The sequence below is a fragment of the Heterodontus francisci genome, chromosome 41 (assembly GCF_036365525.1).
Source record: "Heterodontus francisci isolate sHetFra1 chromosome 41, sHetFra1.hap1, whole genome shotgun sequence".
NCBI classification, from domain to species: Eukaryota; Metazoa; Chordata; class Chondrichthyes; order Heterodontiformes; family Heterodontidae; genus Heterodontus; species Heterodontus francisci.
In genome coordinates, this window is record NC_090411.1 from 31,881,445 (window position 1) to 31,900,216 (window position 18,772).

Genomic DNA, 18,772 nt, shown 5'->3' on the forward strand with positions numbered 1-18,772 from the left:
AGAACAGGTGTAAATACCCGGATACATTTTCAGTTCAGGTGGGTCAACTGTGTCCATTGATGGCATCTCTCCTGAGAGGCTCGTGCCTTTAGCTTGACTGGTGGCTCCAGATGTGAATCGCTGCCACCCGATTTGGTCCATCTAAAAAGAGATTTAATCCAAGACAACACATCTCATCACCTAATCCAGGACTGAACCACTTCTGCAATGAAACCAGATGTCACAGCTTTAGATGGCAGAGGAACACCATGAGGCAAAAGAACCAGTAGGGGAGATGAGGAGAATTATTTTTACACAGATCCTTACAAGTAGTAAACTTGGTCAGATTATAAAAAGCTACTTTAGCAAAAGTAGCAAATTATCATTTAATTTGAAGTTGTGATGCTGGAATGTTAAACCACGAGGTACTGTCAGATGTATAGAAAGACAAGGAATCTTCAGGAAGGGTGCAAAGGAGGTTGACCAGAGATTTACCAGGGATGAGGGACTTCAGCTATGAGGAGAAGCTGCAAAAGTTAAGACTGTTCTCCATGGAACAGAGAAGGTTAAGAGGTGACTGAACAGAGATCTTCAAAGTGATGAGAGGGTTTGATAGAACAGATAGAGAACAAAAGCAGTGACATCATCGAGACTAAGTTTCCAAATCTGCCTGTACTTCAAAGCTCTGATTGCCTCTGGGTCTCTGCCCCTCCCTAATAGCCCCTCCCCTTTGTTAATTGGTACCTGGATTCATGGGAGATTCCTGACTGGCTATCAGGGATGTCAATCATCGTTGGTGATGTCATTCCCTGTTTGAAATCAGGCTGTGCCAGTGGTATAAAACAAGAGATTGTGTTAGAAAAGGTAAGTGTAAGTTGTAGAGCCTTCTAGGTGGTAGTAATAGTATATAGTAAAAGTGAAGATGGCTTCTCAAGTGTGTCAGAACTACCACAAGGACTGTGAGGATGCTGTTAACAAGCAGATCAACCTGGAGCTCTATTCCTCCTATGTTTACCTATCCATGGTGAGTTTTGTATTCCTTGTCACTGCATTCTGAAAAATTGTAATTTCTCTTGTGTAGTTAACTAGCTTTAAACAACTTTTCTCTTTCCTCTGAAAAGTTGTTGTGGGGGGAAAGAGGGAGATGGCAATTCTTTGAACAGAGTGCTGTAAGTGTGTAATACAGGGGGGTCTTTGTGAGTTAATGGACTGCTGCTTGTAGCAGCTGCTTTCTATTGAGGCTTAATGTGTGAAACTAGTTTAGTTACTACTTGAGTTTGTAACTGAACACGCCTGATTTTTTTTTTTTCTTTTCAGAAAAATGTTTAGTCTCAATGGAATGATGTATTTTTTTTTTATTAAAAAAAAATCACTTGACACTTTTCACTGCCCCAGGATGTCCAAATACTATACAGTCAATGAAATGCTTTTTTTTTGTTGTGTAAACACTGATGGAGGAAATGCTGCAGCCAATTTCTGTGCAGGAAGTTCTCTCTTGACAATGAGACAGCAATTAGATTATCTGGTTTGGTGAATTATAGTTGAGAAAGGTTGGCAGGACACAGGAGAGAACTTTCTTTCTTTTGTAGTGTTATGTTCCCAATCCAGCTGATTTGGGGGGGGTGCTTTAGGTGAATATCTTGTCATGTGAATGCCTGGAAATAGGAGCAGAGATGAGTTTGATTGGAGATGACATGTAATTCCAAAATCTTTGTCATTTGAATCTTCCTTCCTTAGGATAACATCCCCCTCTTGAACATTCAAAAATAGTAAATTGAATTTGTTGCTAGTTAACATTGTATCCATATTCTCAAAGATTGAGAGCTCATTAACTGGGGAAATGTGGTAAATGATCTTGAATTCTATATTATGATCTAGATCCAACATGAAGCTGTTTAAATTCTCTCCACAGTCCTATTACTTTGACCGGGATGATGTTGCCCTGTGTCACTTTGCTGAGTTCTTCAAGGAGCAGTCACATGAGGAACGGGAGCATGCTGAGAAACTGCTGAAATTCCAGAATAAACGTGGAGGCCGAATCATCTTGGAGGACATCAAGGTTGGGTTTAATGAATGTATGGCCTCCTGTCTGGAACCCTTTAGATAGAATTGGTTCCCATTTGAATCCATGGTTGTGATGGGTTAATGCAATAATTCTATATTTGAACACATTGGTTCTTCGTAACATGGACTTGTGTTTTTTTTTTTTTTTGCCCCTTTTTCTGCCCGCCCCAATTGTTTACCTTTTTTATACTTGTGTTTTTGTTTTAATCCATTGTAAGTGAACTGTCTGACTTTCCTCTTCAGAAGCCAGAGCAGGATGAGTGGAGCAATGGTCTGGAGGCAATGCAGAGAGCTCTGCAGATGGAGAAGGATGTGAACCAGAGTCTGCTGGATCTGCACAAACTCTCCACTGGCAACACTGACCCTCATGTAAGCTCTTTAATGTGGGCTGTTGGATTAAGTGGAGGTGGTTAAAACCTTTCCTGTTCAGAAGATCTCTATTCTCAATAGCTTTGTGTTGAGATGTCTCACTTGGGTTTCTTCTGGGAGTGGGGGAGGTTAGTCTACTGTAAACATTGACTAGTCAAGTGATCCTGTGGTTTAAGCAGCTACTGAATAGCAATTGCTGTGCATTGGAATAATTTTAACATCAAACTCTATTACACCTCTTGACTATTTTTCCCCCAGTCCAAGAGGGAGCAGATTTCTGGTAAGAAGCAATAATGTGAAAAATATCTCTCCAAGTGGTTGGGATCTGAAATCCACTACCTGAGTGGTGGAAGCAGGTTCAATGGAGGGAATTGATTTGTCTTCCAAAAGGAAGAATGTGCTGGGCTACAGCCAGAGGAGTGGCTCCAGGTAAATGGCTTTTGGAGAGCCAGCACACACATGACTGGCCAAATGGCCTCCTGTGCTGTAACAATTGATTTTTTGGATTAAAATCCAAAGTAAAAGCAAAGCTCATTGCTTGGTATCTGCTGTTGGACATAACTAGCTGCTTTTTTTCCTTCCACCCACTCAGTTGTGTGACTTCCTGGAGACTCACTACTTGGATGAGCAAGTGAAGATGATCAAGAAGCTTGGCGATCACATCACCAACCTGAAGAGACTGGGAGCCCCTGACAATGGCATGGGAGAGTACCTGTTTGACAAGCACACGCTGGAGGAGAGCGACTGAGTCAGTCACTGCAGTCAGTTTATTGTGTTTGGTATTTCTGTTACTGTAATGGTGTAAGAAGATTCCCCTCTGTTCTTTAGAGAGTTGTCTTTGTACAATGAGTTGAGTCTCTTGTGGCAGTGTAATGTTAATTGTAAATAAACTGCTCAATATTGGACTGGATTTTTCCTCTTAATGGAATTGTTTAACTTATTAATTCAAAATGTGGTTTGCATCAGACTGGAATTCCACTGGGCTATAGAACAGCTTCATCATGAGGTTCAGCTGAGGGTTATCTAATAATCCCATCTGGTATAATGCTTGATTTTTAGGCATGTAATTTCCTTATTACTTTCAACAATAATTGAACATTGTTAACTGCTTGCTCTTGCATCTTTTAACATTGTAAAACATTCCATAATGCTTAACAAGACTGTTAAACAAAATATGACATTGAGATACAAGGAGAGAAGACAAGTGACCGAAAGCTTAGTCAAAGAAGTGTGTGTTTATTTTTAAAAGGAATGTTTGGAAGAGGTTTAAGGGGAGATCACGAGAAGCTTAAGTACCAAGAACTCTTCCCACTGGTGCTGAATATTCTCTATAAATTTCACTAATGCCTAAATACACAAATACTAACTGCACCTGGTTAAAATGGAAAAGGATGCTTTGGAATGAGTTAATGTTGTACTATTTCAGTCCCAGTCTCTGCCCTAGGAATGAGCAGTTCTGGTATTTAATAAGCTACCAGTCTCAGTCTGAGTTCTGATGATGGGATACACCTGCTCTAGCTCACTCAAATTCATAACTGCTGCTTCAGTCTTCCTGCTATGGCTGTTGTATCCAAAGTCGGAGCTCCCTGAATTCCAAATATTGAGATGTATTACAATTATGTGACTTGGAAATTAACCCAAAATGCCATAATTTCACTCCTTTTCAGGAGGGAGGAAGTAAGGATTCTGGGGTAGAAAAGGGACTTGGTTCTGAAAATCTTACACCACCTCTCTATTGAATAAATCTATTTAGGCACTCCCCTTTTTTTTTTCCCCCTTCCAAGAAAGCTTGGATAAGCTGGTGCAGTTAGAGGAGAGTGTGTGGAAATGTTCCTCAATCTAATGCTGCTGGAAGCAGTGAACATATTTCATTAAATACATGAAGCTCAAACCACATGTTGGCATCCTTCCATCTATGAAAGATGATGGACATGAAGTGAACAAACCATTTAGTCATTTACAGCACAGAAGGAGCCCATTGAGTCCATATCAGCTCTCCACGGAGCTATGCTGTCAGTCCCAGTCCCTGGCTTGATCCCTATCATTGGGGTGTCTTCTCTTGGTGCACCTTTGCTGATGGCTATGAAGGGCAATCCTTGATTGGCACATTCTGCCACAAGTGCTGCACCTGAAGTTACCAAGTGATGCTAAGTTGTTTTTGGCATTGGCACCTGTGTCAATCTACTCTGGCCATTTGTTGGCATGGTAGTGCATGCCAGTCCACTGGATGTGTCACCATTTCCCTCTTGTGCCAGCTGGTGCCTCCCAGGTGTGATATTCGACCTTTAGGGTCTTCATATCATGCTTACAAGCATCCTTGAAGTGGAGTTTTGGCTGCCCCACTGATCTGCCTCTGGCTATCTCACCAGACCTTGGGTATGTGACCATCTTCCATCCTGCAGACATGTCCGATCCACAGAAGCTGCTTCAGTTTGATCGGCGCCAACACAGTTGGGAGCTCTGCCTTTGAGAGGACTGCCACATTTGTGATTTTGTCCTGCCATCGAAAACAGAGATTTAATCCAAGACAACACATCTCATCACCTAATCCAGGACTCAACCACTTTTGCAATGAAACCAGATGTCAACACATTGGCTCTCAGACAAATACCAATGTGAGGCAAAAGGACCGAAGGGGAGAGATGAGAATTACTTTTAAGCAGCGAGCTGATATGATCTGGAATGCACTGTCTGAAAGGGTGCTGGAAACAGATTCAATAATAACTTTGAAGAGGAAGTTGGATATATACTCGAAAAGGAACTAAATTGCAGCGCCATGGGGAAAGTCCAAGCCAATGCGACTGATTGGATAGCTGTTTCAATGAGCCAGCACAGGCACGGTGGGCTGATTGGCCTCCTTCTGTGCTGTATAAACCTACTATAAGTCAGAGTATCATCATTTTAATCTGATTCAAATATTCTTTAGCCTCATGGAAAGTTAACCATTAAAGGACTCATCTAACATACAGAATTAATGGGCAGGAAAAGACAGCTGGCCCATCAAGCCTGCCCCAAAACACACTGCAGCAAATGGAGACGGGGCTTATTTTTTTTCTTTCATGGGTTGTGGATGTCGCTGGCAAGGCCAGCATTTGTTACTCATTCCTAATTGCCCTTGAGAAGGTGCTGGTGAGCCACCTTCTTGAACCTCTGCAGTCCGTGTGAGGTACACCCACAGTTGCTGTTAGGGATGGAGTTTCAGGATTTTAACCCAGCGACAGTGAAGAAACAGTTATATAGTTCCAAGGCAGGATGGTGTGTGACTTGGAGGGGAACTTGCAGGTGCTGTTCCCATGTATCTGCTGCCTTTATCCTTCTCGGCGGTCGGGGTCGCGTGTTTCGAAGCTGCTGTGCAAGGAGCTTCAGTGCATCTTATAAATGGTACACACTGCTGCCACCGTGTGGACAGAGTGAATATTTACAGTGGTGGATGGGGTACCAATCAATGGGGCTGCTTTGTCCTGGATGGTATTAAGCTTCTTGAGTATTGTTGGAGCTGCGCTCATCCAGGCAAGTGGAGAGTATTCCATCACACTCCTGACTCGTGCCTTGTAGTTGGTTGACAGGCTTGTGGGAGTCAGAAGGAGAATTACTCGCCACAGAATACCCAGCATCTGACCCACTTTTGTAGTTACGGTATTTATATGGCTGGTTCAGGCAAGTTTCTCTTCAATGGTAATCTCCAGGATGCTGATGGTGGAACATTCAGTGATGATAGTACCGTTGAATGTCAAGAGGAGATGGTTAGGTTTTCTCGTGTTGGATTGTCATTGCCTGATACCTGTGAATGTTACTTGCCAATTATCAGCTCAATCCTGAATGTTGTCCAGGTCTTGCTGCTTGTCGACACTGTGAGTTTCAGTATCTGAGGAGTTGCGAATGGTACTGAACACTGTGCAATCATCAGTGAATACCCCCACTTCTCAATTTATGATGGAGGGAAGATCATTGATGAAGCAGCTGAAGATGGTCTGTGGGTGACACTGTATTCAGTAATGTTCACTCCCTCTCATTCTCTCATTTCCATTTCTCTGTCCAATAGTTGGTTTGCAAATTCACTCAAGACGACTTGATTGCTTTCAATATTGTATCAGCTCCACAGTTCCTTGCAAGTAACAAACTGGGCCCGATTATGAAAAGCCACCTCAGTGAAAGTAACACATTATCATTTAACTCAAATGAGAGCGTTAAACAACAAGACATTTTCAGATTTGAAGAAGCTCAAGGAACCCAGAAGTAGTGATATCATCGAGACTAATCTCTCAAACCTGCTTCTATTTCAAAGCTCTGATTGGCTCTGGGCATCACCCCCCCTTCCCCACAACTCCTCTCCTTTGTTTATTGGTGCCTGGATTTATGGAAGATTCCTGACTGGCTATCAGGGATTGTCAATCATTGGTGATGTCATTCCCTGTTTGAATGCAGGCTGACCAAGAATATAAATACAAGAGCTTGTATGAGAAAGGTTTAGTTTCAGATAATAGTGTACAGAGATAGTGAAGATGGCTTCTCAAGTGTGTCAGAACTACCACAAGGACTGTGAGGATGCTGTTAACAAGCAGATCAACCTGGAGCTCTATTCCTCCTATGTTTACTTGTCCATGGTGAGTCTTGTATTCCTTGTCACTGCATCTGAAAAGTGGGAATTTCTCCAGTTCACTGTTTAAAGCTTTAGTTCTCTTGACTTTCTGTGCTGGGAGAAGAAACCTTTTGGGAAGTGTGTAATACAAGGGGATGATAAGTTAATGGACTGTTCCTTGTAGCAGCTGCTCTCTATTGAAGTTTAATATATGAAACAAGCTCAGCTGCTGCCTGTGTTTGTAACTGATGTGCACAAACCTGGTCAAGTGTTTGTGAATTTTGGCAAATGTCAACAATGGGGTGATTGTAGTTGGTGAAATGTTGGTTGGTTCTCACTAGTTTGCTTTCCTCTTTGTGTGGATAAGAACTACTGAGAATCCTGGGGTTGAAATCTTGTTTACTGTTGAACTATGTTGTGTAAAACTACTGGCATTAGAGATTTCTCTTGTTCCATGCCCAATATTTAGTTTAGTATGGATCAATATTAATTTCTAATGTCTTTTGCTACCTTGATGTTTCAAAGTGCTTTGCAGCCAATGAAGTACTTTTTGTTTTAATCAGTGTTATCATTCTAATATAGAAACAAAACAGCCATTTTGTGCACAATGGGGTCTTGCCAAGTGAGGTGATCAGATTATCTCTTGGTGGTTTTGGCTGAGGGATAAATATTGGCCTGGACCCTGGGGAGAACTTGCTCTGTTTGAAATAGTGCTGTTATGTCCTATCCCAAGAGGACAAATGGGAGCCTTGCTTTAACATCCCATCTGAATGGTGGAAAGTAGGAGGTTCCACTTATCCAGCACTAAGGTTGTTTGACTTGACATGAAATGTATTCCCAAACTTTATTTTAATTTGCTGGTTCCCTTTTCTGTAGAGAAAGGAGGTGGGGCTATTAAGCATGTTCAATGATAATGAAATGAATTGAATTCTTTGCTAGTGAACTAACAGTGAGATCAGGATCTAGCATTAATTCTATGCTTCAAATTCTCTCCACAGTCCTATTACTTTGATCGGGATGATGTTGCCCTGCGTCACTTTGCTGAGTTCTTCAAGGAGCAGTCACATGAGGAACAGGAGCACGCTGAGAAACTGATGAAATTCCAGAATAAACGTGGAGGCCGAATCATCTTGGAGGACATCAAGGTTGGATTCAATGAATGTGTGGCCTCCTGTCTGTAAACTGATGCTTTAGAAAGTATTTGAAAGAATTGGTTCTGAGCTGATTCCATGGTTTAATGCAGTAATTGTATACATTTGTGACCCACTGGTTGCTTTTCCCCATTGTTTACCTTCTACTTTCTTGTTTTTGTTTTAATCCATTGTAAGTGAACTGTCTGACTTTCCTCTTCAGAAGCCAGAGCAGGATGAGTGGAGCAATGGTCTGGAGGCAATGCAGAGAGCTCTGCAGATGGAGAAGGATGTGAACCAGAGTCTGCTGGATCTGCACAAACTCTCCACTGGCAACACTGACCCTCATGTAAGTTCTTTAATGTGGGCTATTGGCTAAGTTGGAGTTCATGGAACCTTGCAGTCCTTGAGCCTGTTCAGAGGATTTCCATTTGCAATAGTTTTGTGTTGATGTCTATCTTTGGTATTTTGGAAAGGGACAGTTGAGGAGGGCTGGGAGGCTGATTTACTCAATGTCCACAGTACATGGATCCCAGTGATCGTGGAATTTAATCCTTTTTTTTTTTTTTCCCCCTGCCACACAGTAGGTGAACTTTATGATGCATAATCCCATTGCTCTCTGTTGCATCACTTAATTATCCTGTGGTGCCAGAGGAATAAAATTGAACCCTTGAGGGCAGCTCGTATTCCTTGATCTGCTGGACATAACTCATTTTCCCCTCTTTTTTTTTTCAGTTGTGTGACTTCCTGGAGACTCACTACTTGGATGAGCAAGTGAAGATGATCAAGAAGCTTGGAGATCACATCACCAACCTGAAGAGACTGGGAGCCCCTGACAATGGCATGGGAGAGTACCTGTTTGACAAGCTCACTCTGGGGGAGAGTGACTGAACTGACTGCAGGGTTTAAGCTTGCTGTATTTAATGCTCCTGTGAATTTAATTGTACAAAGATTGAAACCATTATTGCTGGCACAACAGGAGTGCCTTAACAGAGTTGGGGCCTGGTCTTGATGTGGAGTGTAATGTTAACTATAAATAAACTGCTCAATGTTGGACTGGATTTTGCCTCCTTTGGTTCCCTCTTTCAGATTAACATGTAGCTTCTGTTGGATAGAAATTATACTAATCTGTACAAGAGCTCTATCATTTCCCATTTGAAAGTTCTTGAGTTTTCTTTTGGCTATTCAGGGTGACATGTTGAAGGGCTAACATCAATTGTAGAAATGCTTTAATACACATTATTGTACATTGGTGATCACCTTTAACATCGTAAAACCATTGCAAGAAGCTTCAGAGCATTACTGAAAGTGACACTAAGTTACAGGAGGAGAAAGCAGGTGCCTAAACTCTTGGTCTGAGATGGGTATTCAGAGGTTGCTTTCGACTTCCCTCTGTAAACATCTCTGCCCTCTAGATCTTGAAGTAGGTGACTGAATACAAGAGCATGTCACTACTGGTGACAACAGATTTAAATTTATAGCAGAGTGATATTCATGAATTGAAGTTTATCAGATGCTTCAATTGTTTAAAATACCAGTGTTTTCTAGTGATTAATATTTGACCATTTCAGTGCCTGGGGTTAATGCCTGCCCTGGGAAGTGAAATTTGGGATTGGAAGATTAAAATAACTAACTGGTCTTGACTTCATGTGAATACATCTAGTGTAGCTCTCACATCCAATTTTATAACTTTAGACTTTCTGATGAGCTTTGTGAGCAGGTTATGAGCATCCCTGAATTGAAAGTACTAAAGGAGATTATGGTATTTCAGGTTGATTTCCCAATTGTATTTTCATTTGCCTTTTGGGGGTTGGGTGGAGAAAGGACAGTTTTTTTTTGTGGAGGGGATTGAATTGGACGTAGATTCAAAATCATACACAAAAAAAGTAGAGGACATTTGAGTTGTGATCTGGAATGTTCCACCTGAAATGGTGGCAGAAGCAAATTCCATAAATAATCTTAATGGGAGCTAGACAGGTGCTTGAGGCTCAAACTGAATGGGTTATGGACAAAAAGTAGGAATGTAGCATTAAGCACTACTGCTTGTTTGGGAGCTAGCACAGGCCCAAAGGGCTGAATGGCCTCCTTCTGTGCTGTCAGTTGCTATGACTCTAAGCCAAAAGCAATGAAATTGAGACTAGTCTCCCAAACCTGTCTCTTTCAAAGCTCTGGGTCTTATCCCCCTCCCCCACACCCCCTCTCCTTTTGTTAATTGCCTGGTTTCAAAGGAGATTCCTGACTGATAACCAGTCGTCGCTGCTAATGCCATTCTCTGGTTGAATGCAGGCTGTCCCAGTTGTGTAAATGAGCTTGTGACAAGGATCAGTTCTAAAAGTGTTCAGGTACTAGTGAGACGATAGTACATAGAAATAGTGAAGCTGGCTTCCCAAGTATGTCAGAACTACCACCAGGACTGAGAGGATGTTAACAAGCAGATCAACCTGGAGCTCTATTCCTCCTTTTGTTTACCTGGCTATGGTGAGTCTTGTATTCCTTACATTCTGAAAAGTTGTAATTTCTTCAGTCTTGTGAATTGGCTTTAAACTCCATTACTCTTAATCTTCTCCCATGTGTGATGGAGGGGAAAGAATATTTGGTCAATGAATAATTCCTGTGTGTAATAGAGGGTGGTATTGAGTTAATGGACTGCTCCTTGTAACAGTTGCTCTCTGTTGTGAAGTTTAATATATGAAACTAGCTCTGCTAGTTGTAATTGAGAATAAACCTGGTCAAGCTAATATAAATCAATGGGATGATTTATTTTCATGTTCATTTTTTAAAAAATAAATACATCACTTGCAGAACACTTTTCTCTACCTCAGCATCCCCCAAGTGCTTCAAGATATCAAATATTGGCAGGACACGAGAGAATGTCCCTGTTTTCTGACATGTGATGTTTGTCATCCAGGTGACAAAACAAAACACTATCTGACTGGAAGCAGGAGGGGAGATAACTTAGCCAGTGTGCAGAGTTTAGCTTGATTGGACATGAAATATAATCCCAAAATCTTTTTTCCATCTTTGGTCATTGGATCTTTCATCCTTCCTCTGGAGAGCTTTCCCCTTACTTGCAACTTCAAAAATAGTAAAATGAATTTTGCTAGTTTAAAAAAAAAAGTATTTTTTTTTTGTTCAGAGCTCACTAACTGGGGAAATAGTGATTTGATCTTTAATTCTATATTATGATCTGGGTCTAGCATAAAGCTCTTTAAATTCTCTTCACAGTCCTATTACTTTGACCGGGATGATGTTGCCCTGCGTCACTTTGCTGAGTTCTTCAAGGAGCAGTCACATGAGGAACGGGAGCACGCTGAGAAACTGATGAAATTCCAGAATAAACGTGGAGGCCGAATCATCTTGGAGGACATCAAGGTTGGATTCAATGACTGAGTGACCTCCTGTTTGGATCCCTTTGGACTGATTGGAACTGATTCTTTCAATACTTGCTACGGTAATTTGATTACAAGGTTGTGGTGATTTAATGCAGAAATTATATATTCATGTAACTCATTAGTTCCTGGTAACATGGACTTCTTGTTGCTTTTTCACCCCTCTTTATTCTTGTACTTTCTCATGTGTTTTATTTTGTCCATTGTAAGTGAACTGTCTGACTTTCCTCTTCAGAAGCCAGAGCAGGATGAATGGAGCAATGGTCTGGAGGCAATGCAGAGAGCTCTGCAGATGGAGAAGGATGTGAACCAGAGTCTGCTGGATCTGCACAAACTCTCCACTGGCAACACTGACCCTCATGTAAGTTCTTAATGTGGGCTTTTGGCTAAGTTGGAGTTGGAATTGGTAGAACTTTACTGTCACTGTCCTTGAGCTTATTTTAAAAAATTTCAATGCCTGGTAACTTTGGGGTGTTTCCTGGTTCTTGGGTGGGTATGGGCAGAGGACATGGAAGTTGTCTTGCTATGAGCATTGAGAAGTAAGTGTCTCACTGACCCTGGGATCTCAGCACTTATTGTACAGGAATTACTGGATAACTGGTGCAAATTTACAATAATCTTTACACCAGTCCAGGAGGATTAAAAGCCCAACTGAGTGGTAGGCATAGCTTGGAAATTTGATATCTGCTGCTGAACATAACTTTTAAGTTTCCATTTTCTTTTCAGCTTTGTGACTTCCTGGAGACTCACTACTTGGATGAGCAAGTGAAGATGATCGAAAAGCTTGGAGATCACATCACCAACCAGAGGAGACTAGGAGCCCCTGAGAATGGCATGGGAGAGAGTACCTGTTTGACAAGCTCACCCTGGGGGAGAGTGACTGAACTGACTGCAGGATTGAGCCCTTTTGTCTTTAAAGTTTTTGTTCTAATGTGTGAGGAATGATGGCTTGTGAGATCTGGGCTCTTGATGTGGAATGTAATTACTGTAAATAATTTTCTCAGTGGACTGGGTTTTGTCTCTACTTTCTGGTGGTTGCTTATTTTCAATTAACTTTGTCTTTACATTTAAACACGAATTACACTGGGCCGTATAACAGCTTTATTTTTCCATCTTTCCTTCTGATGGATTGAATCAGATGTTCACTTGTTGAAGGTCTCTCTTCAATTGTGTACCTTTTGAACAAATTGTATCTATGCATTTCAATCTGTCAAGAAATGCAGTGATACAACAATTTGCATTTATAGAGCCCCTTTAGCATTGTCAATCAATGTACTTCACACGAACGCTAAAAGGAAAATTTGACATGGACCGATGAGGGAGCAGGTGCCCTAATGTTTATTCAAGAGGTTGGTTTTAAGGAGTGCTTTTGTAGAGAGGGAACTCCCAAGTTCAGGACCGAGACAGCTGAATACAAGTAAATGTTACCAATGTTGATGAATAGTCTCTATCCCAACATCAATAGTATCTCTCAAACTCCTCAATATAACAATATCAGCTGCTATAGTATTTAAAATGTACAGAACCATTTCCAATGCATTAGTGTCACACCATTTCACTTTTGATCTTTATCTGCGAAGAACTAGCCATCATCATTTTTAGTTCAATGAACAATTTTATTCAGAGCAGATACAAGCCCAGGGAAGTGTAGTAAGCTTCTATCATTCTATTGACTTAATAGTGTAAGATTAAACCAGGGGTAGTTAATTAAGCTCATTGCTGCTTCTATTTACTTTCTGGTAAGCTTTGTGGGCTGAGCAGCACAAACAGCCTTAAACCAGCAATCTTAGAGCTTCATATTACTAAAAGAGTTGCAATCATGTGATTTAGCAAATCAACCAGAGTTACCATATTTGCTTGCTTTATACTGGTCTCTTGGGGGAATGTGTGGTTTCCTAATCAATGAGAATGGGTCTTAAATGCCCTTTTCCCTATCCCAGCACATCTTTCACTCTCTTTCCACCACTTGGAATGACCTCTCTTATTCCCATATGAAATGGGGTATGGTACTGGTGGGAGTGGATCCTTGCAGAGCTGAGCTCTAACGAAGGATACCTCAGGAAGGTGTAAATGTATTAACACTGTGTCTGAGATTTTGCTAAGTTATGTTTATCAATGATGCTGCATTTCTGCATGTGCCATCTAGTGGTTGTGTTATCGACAAACAGTCTTTTATTAAATGTACAAAGCAAATAACTTTAAAGCCCCACCTATTTAAATAGATGCTTCTCATGAAAACACATTTCCCCGATGCATGCCACCCCCGTGGTTGACCCATCAATGTATAAACAAAATGCAATCAGTTTCCCCACAAATGTATCTGTTTGCACTTGGGCCCATTGTGTATCATTTGAGTCTCATCATTTCAATCAGATTCAAATATTCTGGATATGGAATTGGCTGGCCCATAGAAGTCAGAGGGTGGTAGATGGAAAGTATTCAGCATGGAGCTCGGTGACCAGTGGTGTTCCACAAGGATCTGTTCTGGGACCTCTGCTATTTGTGATTTTTATAAATGACTTGGATGAGGAAGTGGAAGGCTGGGTTAGCAGGTTTGCCGATGACACGAAGGTTGCTTGAGTTGTGGATAGTGTGGAAGGCTGTTGTAGGTTGCAACGGGACATTGACAGGATGCAGAGCTGGGCTGAGAAGTGGCAGATGGAGTTCAACCTGGAAAAATGTGAAGTGATTCATTTTGGAAGGTCGAATTTGAATGCAGAATACAGGCTTAAAGACAGGATTCTTGGTAGTGTGGAGGAACAGAGGGTTCTTGGGGTCCATGTCCATAGATCGCTCAAAGTTGCCACCCAAGTTGATAGGGTTGTTAAGAAGGCGTATGGTGTGTTGGCTTTCGTTAACAGGGGGATTGAGTTTAAGAGCCGTGAGGTTATGCTGCAGCTCTATAAGGCCCGGGTTCGACCACACTTGGAATATTGTGTTCAGTTCTGGTCGCCTCATTATAGGAAGGATGTGGAAGCTTTAGAGAGGGTGCAGAGGAGATTTACCAGGATGCTGCCTGGACTGGAGGGCATGTCCTACGAAGAAAGATTGAGGGAGCTAGGGCTTTTCTCATTGGAGCGAAGAAGGATGAGAGGTGACTTGATAGAGGGGTACAAGATGATGAGAGGCATAGATAGAGTGGATAGTCAGAGACTTTTTCCCAGGGTGGAAAGGGCTATCACCAGGGGGCATCATTTTAAGGTGATTGGAGGAAGGTTTCGGAGAGATGTCAGAGGTAGGTTCTTTACACAGAGAGTGGTGGGTGCGTGGACTGCGCTGCCAGCGGCGGTAGTAGAAGCAGATACATTAGGGGCATTTAAGCGACTCCTGGATAGGTACATGGATGATAGTGGAATGAAGGGTAGGTAGTTAGTTTGATCTTAGAGTAGGTTAAAGGTTCGGCACAACATCGTGGGCCAAAGGGCCTGTACTATGCTGTACTGTTCTATGTTCTATGTTTAGCCTCATTGAATGTCAACCATAAAAGGACTCATCTAATGTCTGAAATTGATCGTCAGAAAAAGAGCAACTGGTCCATCAAACCTGCCCCAAAACACACTGTAGCAAATGGAGATCTGTCTGTGGGTGACACTGTATTCAGTAATGTTCACTCCCTCTCATTCTCACTGAGTTTTACCAGACAACATTTCATGAGAATACAAACCAAAAACCTGTCACATCCATTATCCTCCACTATTTGATGCCCCCTGTAGCCAATCCTCACATGTCCATTCTCTATATTAGATCAGGATGGAATTTCCATTTCTCTGTCCCATGGTTGGTTTGCAAGAAAACCTGATTCCTTTGAATATTGTAGCAGCATCACAGTTCCTTGCAAGCAACAAACTTGACCCCAGATTGTGAAAAGCCCGGTGAAAGTAACAAGTTATCATTTATTTCAACGTTCTGGTTGCAGAGTGTTAAACAATGTGAAACTTTCAGATTTGAAGAAATCCTTAGAAAAGGTTCAGAGGAGGTTTACCAGGATGTTACCAGGGACTTCAGTTATGAGAAGTTGCAAAAGTTAAGACTCATCTCCATGAAATAGAGAAGGTTAAGAGGTGACCTAATAGAGGTTTTCAAGATGATGAGTGGTTTTGAGAGAGTAGATAGAGAACTATTATTCCCACTGGTGAGTCGGTCAATAACTAGAGCTCATAGATTCAAAACGTATGGCAACAGATCTGGAGGGGAAATGAGAATTATTTTTCAATGAGAGTTCTTGACATCTGGAACACTAAACCTGAAAAGGGGGTGGAAGCTGATTCCATCGTAATTGTAAAAGGGAGATAGGCAGGTACTTGAGACTGAGGAACTCCCAGGGTTATGGAAAAAGAGTGGGGATGTGGAACAAAGCATAACTGCTCTTTTCAAGAGCCAGTACAGGCACAGTGGGCCGAATGGCCTCCTTCTATGCTGTACGTTTCTATGATTCTATAACCTAAAAGCACTGACATCACTGAAACTAAGCTCCCAGACCTGCTGATGTTCCAAAGCTCTGATTGTCTGTGGGTCTCACCCACTTCCCCACACCCCATCTCCTGTGTTAATTGGTACCTGAATTCATGGAAGATTCCTGATTGGCTACCAGGAATTTTCAATCATCGGTGATGTCATTTCCTGTTTGAATGCATGCTGCCCAAGTAGTATAAATACAAGAACTTGTATTAGAAAAGGTCAACTTTCGAGCTTTTAAGTGATAGTAATAGTGAAGATGGCTTCCCAAGTGCGTCAGAACTACCACAAGGACTGTGAGGATGCTGTTAACAAGCAAATCAACCTGGAGCTCTATTCCTCTTATGTTTACCTGTCCATGGTGAGTCTTGTATTCTTTGTTGCTACATTCTGAAAAGTTGGAATTTAAAACTAGTTAAGCTATATTTCTCTTGACTTCTTTCCTTGGGAGAGGAAACATTTTGGGTAGTGAGTATTTCAAGTGTATAAATCAGTGATGGTGAGTTAATAGACTGTAACTTGCAACAGCTGCTCTCAATAAAGACCTTCTTAATATAGAAAAGTAACTCAGCTCTGACCTGAGTTTATGACTGAGTACAAACTTGGTCAAGTGTTTACCAATATTTTGACAGTATTGGCCAGATTCAGTAGGATAACTGTAGATAGTGTAATATTGACAGGTCCTTGCTACCTTTTCTCTGGGGGTGAAGTTGTGTAAGAACTCTTTTTCTACATTGCCTAGGTCTCTAAAACTAAACTCTAAGGTTTGAAACTCCTAGAATGAAGAATTTTATTTTCTCAAATTTTGGAGTTGAATGGAAAGTCGGATGTGCTATTTACTCAAATGTTGAGTTTGACTTGATAGAGAATCTAATCCCAACCTCCTGGGTTTTTCCTGGTTGAGTCTTTCATTAGCCTCTTTGTAGGGAGAGGATGTTAACCACCATATTAAAAGATTATTAAAATGAATTTAACTTACCAGCAATGATCTATTTTTTTTCAAGAAGTTGAAAACTCACTAACATAGTTGGAGAAAAAGACTGGAGTTTTATGGAGGCAAGATCTATGTCTAGCATGATTCTAAAATTTCTCTACCTGCAGTCCTATTACTTTGATCGGGATGATGTTGCCCTGCGTCACTTTGCTGAGTTCTTCAAGGAGCAGTCACATGAGGAATGGGAGCACGCTGAGAAACTGATGAAATTCCAGAATAAACGTGGAGGCCAAATCATCTTGGAGGACATCAAGGTTGGATTGTAACAAAGTCTTGTGCAGTTTAAAGAGCAAGCTTTCTATATTTTTTTATTTTCAAATAGGTTTATTGTACCATGCCAACCTGGTGCCTAAAATTCAGTCTCTGGTTCTCTTTGTTGCTAAAAGGAGCATCATTGGCAGATCTTTGTACTTTCCAATATAATGGAAGTACTGTCAGGGAAAGAATCCTAAGGTGATGGATGACTTTTTAAAGTGACATTGAATTTCTTTGGTACATCACTTTTTTTTTTCTCTGACTAGTTTGCAAGTGCAAAATGCAGTTGATGGTAAATGGTATGGTATATTGGGTTTTTCATGAGTGAAGAATAGACTTCAGAAGTTTCATTGCTATTAATGCACCTCATCTGGATTCCAGTTTTGTGCCCAACCTTCAATCTTAAACTACACTGGCCTTGACCAAGTAGTCTTTATTCATTGCATCACGATATGTTTTCTCACCTGAAGATGGTGTTTGAAGAGTACTCCAATTAAGCTGGTTGGAGAATTGACTGGGTAAATGGGAACATGAGGATTTTAAAAGGATTAGCAAATTGAAGTATAATTGGGAATGGAGCTTTTTTTTTAAACTAAAAATGGCAGAGCAATGAATTGATCTAGTGTCCAGTAATAGACTTCAATGCCATCCCAGTGATTTATACTGCACCCCACACTCACAATACTCCCTCCTAATATAATGAGGTGCACAGGTTAATTTCTGTTGCTGCTAACCCTGAGCATAACATCCCCTGGACTTTGCACTCTCACTAACAGGACCACTATTTTGTTCCAGAAGCCAGAGCAGGATGAGTGGAGCAATGGTCTGGAGGCAATGCAGAGAGCTCTGCAGATGGAGAAGGATGTGAACCAGAGTCTGCTGGATCTGCACACACTCTCCACTGGCAACACTGACCCTCATGTAAGTTCTGAATAATTGAGTTAAGGTGATATGAGAATCTGCCCTCTACCCTACATTGGTAGAATTCCATATAGGTATGTTCTATGCTTGGAGATTTCAGTTTGTATTTTGAGCAAAAAGGCCATTTACACTGTAGACTTGGATCACAAAACTGTTCCCACAGCACTTGGTATCTGAGGCATTCACTCTCTGTTTATTGGAATTGGTGGCTACAAATGGGCAGTTTTTGCTCCTGTCTGTCTAAATGTAACAATCCCTCAAACACTTATCCCAGTCCAAAAATATCATTGTTTGCACTAAGTATATTTGATTTCTCTTCCTCCTTCAGCTTTGTGACTTCCTGGAGACTCACTACTTGGATGAGCAAGTGAAGATGATCAAGAAGCTTGGAGATCACATCACCAACCTGAAGAGACTGGGAGCCCCTGACAATGGCATGGGAGAGTACCTGTTTGACAAGCACACGCTGAATTGATTGAGACTCTAAATGCTTTATGTATAGAACAAATTGAAATGTGATCCAAATGCTGATGGATGCTTTGTTTGTGGTTAATTCCAGTTTTCTCATTCTGTTATAATGGAAATAAAAGTATTCATCATTGAACTAGTTTGTCTTGATTCAAATCAACTAAATCAT

At 41.2% G+C, this 18,772-nt stretch overlaps 1 protein-coding gene and 1 pseudogene across 1 annotated transcript; both read left to right on the forward strand.

Annotated features, from left to right (window-relative positions):
- The first annotated feature begins 901 nt into the window (after nt 1-901).
- LOC137353568 (ferritin heavy chain B-like) lies at nt 902-9,012 on the forward strand. Its single transcript, XM_068019934.1, has 6 exons — nt 902-1,003; nt 1,892-2,038; nt 2,287-2,412; nt 7,990-8,136; nt 8,345-8,470; nt 8,857-9,012. The coding sequence occupies exons 1-6, from the start codon at nt 902-904 to the stop codon at nt 9,010-9,012; spliced, it is 804 nt and encodes a 267-aa protein (XP_067876035.1).
- Nucleotides 9,013-9,844: 832 nt separating this feature from the next.
- Nucleotides 9,845-18,610, forward strand: LOC137353569 (ferritin heavy chain-like; annotated as a pseudogene).
- Nucleotides 18,611-18,772: the final 162 nt, after the last annotated feature.

Bases quoted from the DNA above. Each gene is read 5' to 3' on its own strand.
- LOC137353568 (XM_068019934.1), top strand. From the start codon at position 902: ATGGCTTCTCAAGTGTGTCAGAACTACCACAAGGACTGTGAGGATGCT. The intron at 1,004-1,891 runs GTGAGTTTTGTA...TTCTCTCCACAG, and splicing joins CCTATGTTTACCTATCCATG to TCCTATTACTTTGACCGGGA. The intron at 2,039-2,286 runs GTTGGGTTTAAT...TTTCCTCTTCAG, and splicing joins TCATCTTGGAGGACATCAAG to AAGCCAGAGCAGGATGAGTG.